Genomic DNA, 13,144 nt, shown 5'->3' with positions numbered 1-13,144 from the left:
CAGGGCAGGCAGGCACGTCCTTTTATAAAACATAACATGTCATGGTATTTCTTACATCAACTTCTTAATACGGTATGATCTAGTTTTTGTAGTAGCAATATATTTTTTGCTGCAAAAGAAAAAGAAAAAAAAGTAATGTTAATATTGCAGTTGAAGGATCCACGATACAGTATAGAGTGTAAAAAAAGCAATAAAAATAAAGATAAAATAGAGAAAAACTATAATGGAAATATATACACTATATGCAGTATGCAATAAAGGAATATAGTAAAACATGTTTTACTAACTAAATGATGAAGAGCTGAAGACGCAAAGCATGAAGGGATCTTGAGTTCTGTATGTTTGTAATTTCAAATATAACTTAAATAATCAGCCTGTAAAATAGTAATAAAATTGTTCAGTTACTTTGTAAAAAGAAATAATTTTTTTTCCAAAAATAAAATAATAAAAACTGAAGGGGCGGGTCGGCCGGACGTGACGTCAGTGTCGGAAACGCTGTCAGACGGGAATAATGCACGTGTTGGAGGAGCTGTTGAGAGAACATGAGCGCGGAGCTCTGGCGGGCAGAAAGGCCTGAGAAAGGACACCAAAGCTCTTACACCGACATTTTCTATTAACCAACAACCGGTCCACGTAAATCTCCCGGGCTGCTCAGAGGAGCGCGGAGCAGGACGAAGGTTGGACAGAGAGAGAGAGAGAGAGAGAGAGAGAGAGAGAGAGAGAGACACACGAAGGAAGAAAGTTACCGCTCTCTGTTCCCGGGCCTCTGTGTGTGCGTGCGTGTGTGTGTGTGTGTGTATGTGTGTGTGTGTCCGCACGTTGCCTTTGCAGCTCGTTGAGGTGTTTTCTTATTAAAGACTGAAGAACCGGTGAGGGTAACTCGGACGTGATGGCGGACTACCTGATCAGCGGGCAGACCGGTTACGTCCCAGATGACGGGCTGACGGGACAGCAGCTGTTCAACGGAGGAGACGGACTCACGTACAAGTAAAGACCCCTATGATCATACCCACTCCTCAGCCCCCGAGCTAACCAGGCCAGAGGGGGCCCGGGGCTCGGTGTTTGACGTGTTTTCACCGATTTACCGTTAACTTACTGATGTAATGTTAGTAAGCTATAATGTTGGCTAACACCGTCGGTGTTAGGGAGTGTGGCCAAATAACAGATCTTCCATGTGACAGGAATGGCGGTATATATAAGTCAAATACACACTGTCCCTTGGTTCATGTTTTGCAACAGCCAGTGACAGTTTAATTATTGATTATCCATTATTTGTTTCAATAACACATTTAGCTTCTACGCTTTTTAAACTAATTATCCCCCAGAGAGAGTCAAGCTCCAAAAACACTGGATCCTACTCCTTCCATAATGCGGTCAATAGCATGGTTCACTGTACTGTACAGCTCATACATCAATAATGCTGCTAGTGGTAAACAGAACTTATCACATATTTACATTAGAAGTTACCAGAGGCCAAAGGGGGGTCTTAATGTGAATTTCCTAATAAATATTATGAATAGTTCTGTAGTATAACCCAAAAAATCTTTTCTGCCCTGATTTGGCATCTTAATAATACAATAAAACAGAAGTTACAGGGTGGCTCCACTGTCTGGTGTGGTTATAAGGATAAAATGTCCCTTTTGTAATAACTGTCTGATCGCTGATGGCAGCAGAACACACAAACACGGTTGTATTTTGGCCGCTTTGAACTTTACCTGCAGACAGTTAATTGCTTTCACCTTTTGGCCAAAAGGGATGGTTGGTGAGTAAGGTCTTAAAAAATTATAACACTTGTGTAGTACGGCCTCTTGGAAGTGAAAGAGGGGACACATTCCTTCTGTACACACACTGCTCCCAAATTTAGCTCCTGGCTTACACAGCCCTGTGTTGTTATGGTGGACTGCGTGGACCCGGGCTATATTTGGAGCATGTGCTTGGTCCATACAACAAAGTACAAATAGTAGTGGCGTGTATTGACTTGGTGTTGGCACCTTTTCATGTCCAAAATGTCAAACCCCAAATTATATAGTTGATCAAATCATGACTTCAATGTATTTCTGTATCTATCCATTCTACAAAGTAATGTCTTAAAAAGGCCACCATGCCAGACCTTCTCTGGGTTCAGCTTTTTAAATGTGTTGATTATAACCATGGTAAATTGAATATTGTTTGGGTTTTGGATTCTGTTAAATAACTTTCAGTGCTGTTTTGAGTGAGAGAACACAATATTATCAAAGCAAATGTACGACTATGTAACATGATTTAATTGATTTGGTTTGAATGCTATTCACACTATACTACTGTATTAAAGCATAGTAGTGATCGTTAAATGGCTGACAGTCACTCATCTAACATGCTAGAACACGTGGTTACGCCCTCTCGTCTCACTGTCACATAGGCCTCACTGCCACCCATACGCCACATGCATCGGCATGCCTCGCATTTAAGAAGTTCTCCGCAAAAATATTTCACACTCACACTCCTACTGTGACATGACACCTTCTGCAGATTTCCGAGAAAGAAATGTTAGTCGTGTTATGTCCCGCTCGGGGTAGTTTGAACCCTAATTTTCCATGAATACCTTCCTGTCTATTTCTAAACTGGTAAAATATCGAGCTGGAAAGAATTTACCTAAACAAGCTTACTGAGCTGGACAACTGTTAGGATGGACAGGTCTTGTAAGGATTAAAGATTTCTGCTGCCCTAACATCTTCTTTTCCGTCTCTTTCTTCAGCGACTTCCTGATTCTGCCAGGATACATCGACTTCACATCAGACCAAGTGGTGAGTTGTGATGAAAGACACATATTTACCAACGCATAAAATCTGATTAACACCGCTGTTGTGGTATTAAATTAATCTGAGTCGGGGATGATGTCCGGGGTGAGAGTGAGGATTATCAGCTGTGTGCCTCCCATCACACACATTCCCTGAATTAGGCTCACAAGGGCCTCCACAAGCCAGAGCAGTAAATTATGGCTTCCCAGAATTTGAAGTTGATCCTGGTATTTTTAATTTTAAGTTTCGCTGAAAGCTGCTTTGAAATATCCTCCTTATGTGTTTTGTCCAGGACCTGACCTCAGCGCTCACCAAACAGATCACCATGAAAACTCCCTTTGTCTCCTCTCCCATGGACACTGTCACAGAGGCCAACTTGGCCATCGCTATGGCAGTAAGTATGACGCATAAACACACAGTTTTCTTTTGGATTGTGAGACTGTTTTTGTTCCTGCTATCACATTAGCGCAGTGTCACGCTCGCTCACTCACTCATGCTGATGTATTGTCTCCTCCCAGCTAACAGGTGGCATCGGCTTCATCCACCACAACTGCACTCCAGAGTTCCAGGCTAATGAAGTTCGCAAAGTCAAGGTAGTGATGATGATTGTCTGTACGGTTTTATTTGCTCTTTACATTCCTTCATCCCTTCTTCCATTCTTTCATTTCGTTCATCTCATTATCTTTTGTCTCTTCTTTTATTAAAGGTTTATTATCCCTATCTGTTTCTCCTTTATTTCATCTGTTTTTCATATTATGATTTTTTTTTCTTTTTTCTCTATTTTCTAAACATGTTGATTTTTTTTTCTTTCATCGGCTTCTCTTTGTCTTTCTCTATTTGTATTTGTTGCTGTCAGTTTGAAAGGTGTAGAAGCATGTTTTTTCCCTGCATCCCTTGCTTTTCTGCTCTAGTGTAGGCAGTGAAATGTTCACATATTCTTTATCCGACCCTCCCTTACTGAATCCCCTACACACTTTTCCCTGCTGTTACTCCCCCTATTCCTCGGCTTCCCTTTTATACTTTTGTTCTACAACACTGCTCCTTCTCCTGCCTGTCTTTATCCTCCTCACCCCTCCTGTTCCTCACCTCCTTCCTCCAGCGTTATGAGCAGGGCTTCATCACAGACCCTGTGGTGATGAGCCCCAAAGAGCGCGTACGGGACGTCTTCCAGGCCAAGGCTCGCCACGGCTTCTGTGGAATTCCCATCACGGACAACGGCAAAATGGGCAGCAAGCTGGTAGGGATCATCTCTTCCAGAGACATCGACTTCCTGAAGGAGGAGGATCACGACCTACCACTGAGCGAGGTGGGTGGACTCGAAACATAAGCCAGAAGTAATAAAAAAGTACCATGATACATATTGATATTTTAATGGGAAACATTACAGACTAGTGTTGTCACAAGAACCGATACTTCAGTACCAAGTCAATGCCAAAATTCTGGTACTCGTTTTTCTACAGCACGGTAGGGTATGCAGTTCTTACAGACCTGACGGGACAGTATAAACGCTGCAATTAGCCAGGCTCAAATTTAAATAAATCTGTTTAGAGCTGCAACGATTTGTTGAATAATTTAGTAGTTTTTAGAATTGATTTATCATCTTGCTCATTTTCCAAGCAAAAATGCCAAACCCATTCCAGGTTTTAGCTTCTCAAATGTGAGGGTTTAGTTTTGTTATGATAGTAAACTAAATATCCTATATGATGACATAAACGTGGGCTGTGAGAAATAACTATATTAGTAAAATATACTATATATAACTATTTTACTTACATTTTATAGACTAAGCGATTAAACAGTCAAGAAGATAATCTTGTTAATGTGTTCCAGAGGAGAGAAGAAGTGTTGGAGATCTAATTGTAACTTGTCTAATTTGTTAGTCATGTTTTTTTTTTTTTTTTAAGGTTTTTTTTAACAGATGATCTGTTTTCACTGTTACTCTCTGAAACCTTTGCACTGCATTTTGATGCATCTTTCATTTACGTTGTGTGTGTTTCACTGACAGGTGATGACAAAGCGAGAGGATCTGGTCGTCGCCCCTGCTGGAGTGACGCTGAAAGAAGCCAATGAAATCCTCCAGAGGAGTAAGAAAGGTGAGGAGGATGTTACATTTATTTTTCATTACAATTATTCATGACTCACATGACTTTTTAGGAACCCAAAAGAATCATTTAATTTAAAATCTGACATAAATGGAATTACCTACTTCATCAGGTGTGAATGTCTGCATGTTTAACCTCTCTCCTGTCCTCCTGCAGGTAAACTGCCTATAGTGAATGAAGAGGGCTCCCTGGTGTCCATCATTGCCCGCACAGACCTGAAGAAGAACAGGGACTTCCCTCTGGCCTCCAAAGACTCCCGCAAACAGCTTCTGTGTGGTGCCGCCATCGGCACCCATAATGACGACAAGTACCGACTGGACCTGCTAGCACAGAGCGGGGTGGATGTGGTTGTACTGGTAAGTAGGGATGCACGATATGGATTCTTGTTTCAGCCCATATGATAACTGATAATTACCTGCTTCTCATGGAAGATATCAATAAGATTAAAACCATTTAAAAAAAAAAAAAAAGAAGTTTAGACCCTGGAGTTTTTACACACTTGAGGTAATAAAGGTAAAAATGCAGTGAAAAAGATGGATGATATTCCATTGCTCTGTACTAACCAGATCTAACTGACATCACTATTGTTTACACATCAAAAACAAACAGTTGTGACTCTTCAAATGTTTATTTCATTGAAAAACTTTGCAAACATACTTCAACATATCAATAATTTTGCATAAGAATTCAAAATAAATGATTGTAATGTAATTTAATTCTCCCGATAATTTAATATAATATAAATTTTGGTTTTAAAAAAATTGGGTTTAAGTGATTTCAGCTTCATTACTGAGAAATGAGTACTGGAACTGCTGGTGGGAGACAGACTGCCAGTGAGCTCTTTCACAGATTTGTAATGTATTAACTGGGTTTACTTGTGTGGCAATAGTGGTGTGCACATTGCCTGAGGTATTTGGATACACAATAGACTAGATATCAAAACCAACTAAGCAGAGTCTGTCAGAGTCACTTAAATTTACCGCTGCAGTAAGGACTCAGCCTTTGTACATGGGTTGCCAGCTCTACTAACTGAGCTAACCGGGCGCCCGAGAAATGATGTTTTTGATAAAGATCTGTGTGGGAATAAAACCTTGATCTCTCAACTGTGGGAGCAGATTTAATGGTGTGCAGACTCCTTTGATTTCAACTGGATTCACTGCATTTAATTTAGATGTTAGGTTGTCTACCTGCTGTGAAATTTACAAAATCAGAGTAACAGTGTTTTGTTAATATTTATGTGTTCTTCTGTACCTCCAGGACTCGTCTCAGGGCAACTCAATCTTCCAGATCAACATGATCAAATATATCAAAGAAAAGTATCCCAACCTCCAGGTCATCGGAGGCAACGGTAACTACATTTATCTTTACCTACGCACCGACATGTGTAAAATAACCAGAAAAGATATTCCCATTGTATATCTGCACTTGTCATTGACCTGTTAATAGTTAATCCAAATCATATCGTGAAGAAAAAGGGGAAGCATGCAGATCTGATATTTGTTATCAGCTGTGACTGCAAAGTGATCAGCTGTGTCATGTTTCTCAGCCAGAGAGCTTGTTAAGTGTCCACAACAGCTTCCTTCCTCTGTGCCTCAAAGGCTAATGACAAGTTGTAATGGCTAATTGATGAGATGGCTCACAGTTAGAGCTGGATAATGACAAATGTTCTCTCAGTGTGTACATCTCTGATGGCCTCTCTGTCTCCCCCTATCTGCTGCAGTGGTGACTGCAGCTCAGGCTAAGAACCTGATCGATGCAGGAGTGGACGCACTGAGAGTGGGGATGGGCAGTGGCTCCATCTGCATCACACAGGAAGGTGAGTGACCTGCAAACTCAACAAACACCACCAGCCTCACTCCCACCTTTGCAATAGAAAGCGGATAATATATATCCGCTTTGTTTGACCAATCCTAACGTTGGGACCAAACCACATGATATCAGATCCTTAATGACACGAAAACGATTGTTTGGTTCAACGGTTTGTTGTTTTATCTTGCGTATTGTGTCTCAGTGGAAGGACTCCTCGGGAGTTTCAGGTGGAAAGAATGTCATCTCTCGTTTAGTCTGATGTCTGAGGTGCTCTGTGCTTTGTGCAGTGTGTGTTGACATTTCTGATCTCCAAAGATTACTTTTCAAATCATGCAGGTTGTTAAAGAAGACAAGCTATGATTGGTCGAGGTTCAGTGTTAGTCATGTTTTATCAGGAACTAGGATTGCCTGATGTGACAGAGAACAACTGTGGTTGGTTACATTATGCAATAAGGGTTGTTGTGAGTCAGTAGTCAGGAAAATTAAGCTGATTTGAATTTCAACTATGGTGTGAAAACAGCTAGGTTTTGGATTTATTATATTTATTTGAATTATTAATTTAGTGGTGATCTGTCCGGCATAGTTAAGAAGTCTACAGTAGATATTTCTGTTTCTCGTTGTCTCTGACTTATCTCTTCATCCTGATGAATTGCTCTCAGATCATTAGCAATATTTGTACTTGTTCATTTTCTTTTGCTTACTGTTTTCTTCACTCTTGTCTGTCATCTTCATCTTGTTGCCTTCCTACCTTCCTCCTCTCCTCCCCTTAAATTCTCTCCCTCCCTGGTGTCTGTACGGTGTGTGTTTGTTTGTGGGTGAGTGTGTATGTGTATGTGTGCGCCCTTGTCTAGCTCCCCCCAGTGTACCACCAGCAATAAAGCTCCACAGCCCCAAAACCCCAACCACTGTTACGGGATACTCCAGTAAGTTTCCGTTGGCCTTTGCTGGGCTCTCATTGGCTCCACTATCACTAGTGTGCCCGCCCCTTCAACTTCACAGCCTGCTGCATTGATTGGTTAACAGCTTTGCATTGGTAGAAGTAGCAGAGGTAGTGGTACTAGGTTTTTGGTTTGTTTTGAGAACTGGCCTTGGGGGGGTTTTGGGGTTTTGCTTGTTCCTGCGTCCTCACTAATCTGTCACTCATCCTGAGTGAGTGTTGCTCCTCCTCCACCCACTTTACTGACCTTTTGGACTCTTGTGTCCTTTGGTTGCCTATGGATACCATTGGTCAGATGGTGGCTGTTCAAACCCTCTGTGTGCTGCTTCTGTGGCAGGATTGCGACCCCACCCATCATTGTATCAGCTGTAGACCACAGCTACCATCCATTCCTAACACACAGCATTGGAACGAGCAAACAGCGGAGTGGCTCAGTAATGTAGCTGGCAGCCACAGGGTGTCTCTGTTTAGCAGAGGTGGTAACCCTGGTGAGCTGGTTGGGACCAGGCAGGCTATATGTGAGTTGGCAGCTTTCCTTCAGGACTTTAATGATCATAATGAATCATTATTCAATCTCTTTGTTCAGCTGTTTGTTCCATAATCTAATTTCTGTGTCTTATTTTCTAATAGTCAACATAGCATACAGACATGCAGTTGCCCAAAGTTGATGAAAAATGTACTGCCAATTTGAATTGTTTCAACTGAAGTGGCATACTTTTGACTTGTAGCATGGCTCTATGAGAGGATGTACCAGCGCTCAGCTGCTGTGTGTAGTCTTGGCAACATCAGGGCTGAAAAAGGATGAGGCGTTTCTACATCTTTGGCTTTGTTGTATGTGTTTTTTATTTTGCTTTGATAATGCACAGAACAGTAAAAAACATGACCATGATTTGTAGCTTGAACATAGTGGACTGTAGTTTATAATCGCATATATGTATGTCATAACACATTTCCCTAAAGAAAGCAAAAGTAGCAGCACTGAATTCTAATTTCGAAGTCCCTTCAGCTACTGTAGTTCAGTATTAGTTACAATCCATTTTTTATATTTATAGTTGACATTGTTTTTTCAGCAATTACCAGTCATTGTATTTACATTCTATAATACCTCTCTATATGGTAGTTTTAATTTTCATTCCTAAATTGCCCACTTGTGCCTTTCTACAACATGAGTTTGCTGTGTTACGCTGTAAACAAATAAAATTCTGGGACCTGAAGTATTCAACTGTACTTTCAGACACCGTCAGTTATCCACGGGTACTGCCAAATCAACCAGTTCTAAAATGTAAAAGGATTTTAACTATAAAGATGCTAATAAATTATACAAAGAGCCCTTTACAACATTTCCTCTTGATGGTGGCCATGTTTATATGGCAGGACACTTAGGATTTCTGGTTTGGTAAGTACCGCACAGCCCTCAGTTCACAGGAAGCAAAACAACCCTACGAGTAAAAAAGGAATTGGGAGTTTCTCTTTGTTGTAAATGTGTAAATTTGAGTGTCAATGTCTCATACTTTATTATTAAGATTATTGGTGGAAATCCTAGGCCTGTAATTTGAACTCCGTTGATTAGCAGTGTTTGGCTGATAGAAATGGCATACATTATGTGAGACGGGTGTGGAGTGTGTGCGGTGTATTTGTCTGCTGATGTGACAAGTTTAACTTCCTCATTCTTTCATTTCTTTAACAAACACGACATTAGAAAGAGTCACGTTCCCAGTCTGTCTGCTCATTCACTGTATGCGTTTTCTTTTCTTTTTTTTAACATCACTTGAACCACTGGGAGTTTCCACCATGCATGTGTATCAGAACTGAACTTTGTGATTAGTTAGGAAGTTTTTGATGCCCGTTTATAAAATTCAGCCAGCTGATTCGCTGGTGAAGACAAAAAAAGCAACATTTTATTTATTTATTTATTTGAATTACATAATCCAACAATTTTTAGCTTTCAGTCATGAAGAGACTAGAAACATGTAGTTAAGATGACCAACTTCAGCTGTACACATTTTCTCACATCATTTAATCCTCCTGTCTGTCCTCTTCCTCCCCTCAGTGCTGGCGTGTGGCAGACCCCAGGCCACAGCTGTCTATAAGGTATCGGAGTATGCCAGGCGTTTCGGTGTGCCGGTCATCGCTGATGGCGGCATCCAGACTGTCGGGCACATTGCCAAAGCCCTGGCACTGGGAGCATCGACAGGTATGGATAGATAGGTGTTTCAGAGTCAGTGTGCAGCCGTTCATAACTGATTTCAGGTTTAAAGATGAGTTTTTAGTTATTTTTGCTGTGGTTCAAATGTGGTTTAAAAACAGGATTATAATTTGAAAAGTAACTTTTCAGATTGAGATTATGTAGTTTTTCCCCACTTTATGGCTTTCAGTGGTCTTCTAGCTGAGCTTCCACATACTAACTTCTCTTTCTGTGTCCAGTGATGATGGGCTCTCTGCTGGCGGCCACCAGTGAAGCTCCTGGTGAATATTTCTTCTCTGATGGCATCAGGTTGAAGAAATACCGTGGCATGGGCTCCCTGGATGCCATGGACAAAAACCTGGGCTCCCAGACCAGATACTTCAGGTACAGAAACACAAAAACTGAACCGAGGGACGGTATTGTTCAAATTGATCAGAGTTTGTAGTTGGGTAACGGCCCCCTAGAAGTGACTGACTGCAGGATAAATCACAACAATTCAGGGGTCTCACTCTCATCCCGAAAAAAAAGCTGTTTCCTTCTACACGCTGTGGCCATGTCTCACAACCATGCCATTTGAGACTATTTTGTGCCAGTTTTCCCCAGATGACAACACTTCCTCATTTGATTTTCAGTGGTTTTCAGAACATTAGACATTACTGCCTTGTGGTGGGGGCGACAAATGAGCCCACTAGAAAAGCTGAGTGGTAGATATTTTACTTTAATAGTTTTGAGAAATCTTTGGTTTAAAGGGTAGGTATTGCAGCACTCTCAAAAGGGAGTGTTCAGAAGACAATCTTATAGATCAAATCATTAGCCACAAGGTGGCAGTACACAGGTTGTACACTATCATCTGCTTTAAATGCCAGCGAGAGACAAGGTACATCATAACTGTGCACTCTTTCCATGCCACTAACTTCCTCATCTGAGCACTGACTCCTGTTTTCCCCTTCTCTCCCCTCACAGTGAGTGTGATAAGATTAAAGTTGCTCAGGGTGTTTCTGGAGCGGTGCAGGACAAAGGCTCCATCCACAAGTTTGTTCCCTACCTGCTGGCTGGCATTCAGCACTCCTGTCAGGACATTGGATCGAAGAGTCTCTCACAGCTCAGGTAAAAACACAGGCAGACAGACAGTTACGTAAAACTGCATTCAGCCCTACTGAATTCTAATTATAATGTCATGCAGTATTTAATTGTTATATATAAGCTTCATGAAAGCCTAGACTAATAACTGGTGTCAGAAAAATATACTCTGGTCTCTTTATTAGGTACACCAGATATACATGAGTGGGGGGGCAGAATATTATTAACATCTCTGAATGTAAAACAGTCCAGTACAATGCCGCCACTCTGTCCTCAATGCTAAAACATGACTGAACTAACACCACATAAATTAAGCATCAACAATCTTAACACATTTGTACAGTTAGCTGACATACAGCATACTTTTATTTCATACTGTTTTATTCTGACCAGTATTAATCTGAGCTTTTATTTAGTTGGAATAAAACTATTTAACACCTCCCCATATTGGATGTAGGAAGCTCTGCAGTATTTCTCCCCCTTTCTAGCCACAGTAGCGGTGTGGCTGTGGGGATGGCCGCTAGTATGGCTGTAGGATCTTAACTGTCCCAAATCCTTACCACACTGTTTCTAGTGTTCACTAGTTCTACGTAAACAGGGTGTTCACACTGGAAAAGTGACACTCAAGTGACCTTCCAACTTTTGATGGACTTTGCACATATTATCATTTCCTGGTTAGTATAAAGTACAAGCATGTACTTGCCTGGTATTCTTCCCCTCGTGCTTGTGTCAAACTGTTATTTCTTCCCCTCAATGTCTGTAACAGCATTTTCTTTCCTCCTGGCAGAGCCATGATGTACACTGGAGATCTGAAATTTGAAAAGAGAACAACATCAGCTCAAATGGAGGGAGGAGTTCACAGCCTGCACAGGTACACACACACACACACACACACACACACACACACACACACACACACACACACACACACACACACACACACACACACACACACACACACACACACACACACACACACAGGTGTTTCTTCAACACAGATCCACTCAACTAAGTAGGTATGACTTTGTTGTTTTGTTTGGTTTCATATTCCATCATCTTAAAAGTTCAGTTTAGTTTCACGTCTCGCCCCCAACCACACAAGCCTTCAGTCAGACTTCCTCTTTAGCGCCTCCAGTCTGTTTAACAGGAAACCTCAGGGAGCATCATGGATAGCTGTGTGATCTTTTCCCCGCTGACCGACTCTCTTGTTTTCCTGCAGTTATGAGAAACGTCTATTTTGAGAAGAAGCCAGCCGTTCAGCCTACAGATGGAGAATCCTTCCAACAGACATTATGCAAACACGCTACTTGCCAGACCCTCTTCTATTCATACTCTGCACACGCACAACTAACTTCTCATACAAGTGAAAAGATAAGCTCAAACACTATGCTCTTCCAAGGATCCATCAGTCTTCCTGCCAGGCTCATCTATGCATTATCTGTCTTTAGTATAGCTGTTGGTGTGTGAAGGAGGGAAACTAAGCATTTATCAATCAGTGCACGTGTGATTGAGTCCTCTCCAATGCCGTTCATGTTGTGATGAAATAAAATGTCTGGTGTGTCCAATTTAAGGCAAAAAAGGTTGTCCAATAATAAAGCTTATGTTTTTCCACAAGCTGTTGTTGTTTTTTATGTGTCTACTAGTTTGAGACATTTTTGAAGATTTGCTGTTTCAGATATAAATTCTACCAAGTTGAGAATACAATGGAGACCATTTATCACCTGATACTGCTGGATTCTCATGTTGCCTGCAGAGGAGAAGCATATCCCAGGAAGACGTGCTGCAGCTTGTGGTGTCTAATGAGAAACGGTCATCCTCAACAACCACAAGATCTAGTTTCTGCACGGGAGAAAATCCTCTATTTTAACTTCCTGTTTTTAAGCTGTGACTATTATCCATTTAATCTTTTATTAAATTGGGCATTGATTAAACATTATCATACATATATATTATATATTTTGTTTTTGATGAGCAGACCTAACAAAAACTACCGGCTCGAGTTCCAAATATATACAAATATACAAAAACTACTGGCAGACAGAGTCACACCTATGAATATCTATAATAAACCTTGTAGGTTTTATAATTTCCTAGTTTCTTGGAAAAAAGTAGTTTAAGACGTTTGATAAAATACTAAAAAAAACTGACTGATCCATTTTAACTGAAGTAAATATTACCATAATTATTGTTGTTTGCTTGATTTTTCAAACTAATACATCTGGAACAAATAGGTTTTACATGTTCCGACACTGAC

At 40.9% G+C, this 13,144-nt stretch overlaps 1 protein-coding gene across 2 annotated transcripts; it reads left to right on the top strand.

Annotated features, from left to right (window-relative positions):
- The first annotated feature begins 493 nt into the window (after positions 1-493).
- impdh2 (IMP (inosine 5'-monophosphate) dehydrogenase 2) lies at positions 494-12,504 on the top strand. 2 transcript variants are annotated; one of them, XM_051424485.1, is made up of 15 exons: positions 494-987; positions 2,735-2,783; positions 3,070-3,171; positions 3,296-3,370; positions 3,877-4,083; positions 4,783-4,870; positions 5,036-5,235; positions 6,137-6,227; positions 6,600-6,695; positions 7,540-7,611; positions 9,676-9,819; positions 10,050-10,194; positions 10,774-10,917; positions 11,678-11,761; positions 12,110-12,504. In XM_051424485.1, the coding sequence occupies exons 1-15, from the start codon at positions 890-892 to the stop codon at positions 12,129-12,131; spliced, it is 1,617 nt and encodes a 538-aa protein (XP_051280445.1). In that variant the 5' UTR covers positions 494-889; the 3' UTR covers positions 12,132-12,504. The 2 variants fall into 2 exon arrangements, with proteins under 2 accessions (XP_051280445.1, XP_051280446.1); XM_051424486.1 differs by lacking the exon at positions 7,540-7,611 and having other exon boundaries at positions 495-987.
- The last annotated feature ends 640 nt before the right edge of the window (positions 12,505-13,144 follow it).

Source organism: Dicentrarchus labrax, unplaced genomic scaffold (genome assembly GCF_905237075.1).
Source record: "Dicentrarchus labrax unplaced genomic scaffold, dlabrax2021, whole genome shotgun sequence".
Classification (NCBI taxonomy): domain Eukaryota; kingdom Metazoa; phylum Chordata; class Actinopteri; family Moronidae; genus Dicentrarchus; species Dicentrarchus labrax.
Note: the sequence above shows the minus strand (reverse complement) of the source record. Positions and strands in the feature narration are given on the sequence as shown.

Coding starts and splice junctions, on each gene's coding strand:
- impdh2 (XM_051424485.1), top strand. CDS start 890: ATGGCGGACTACCTGATCAGCGGGCAGACCGGTTACGTCCCAGATGAC. Junction 2,784..3,069: donor ACTTCACATCAGACCAAGTG/GTGAGTTGTGAT, acceptor TGTTTTGTCCAG/GACCTGACCTCAGCGCTCAC. Junction 6,228..6,599: donor CCAGGTCATCGGAGGCAACG/GTAACTACATTT, acceptor TATCTGCTGCAG/TGGTGACTGCAGCTCAGGCT.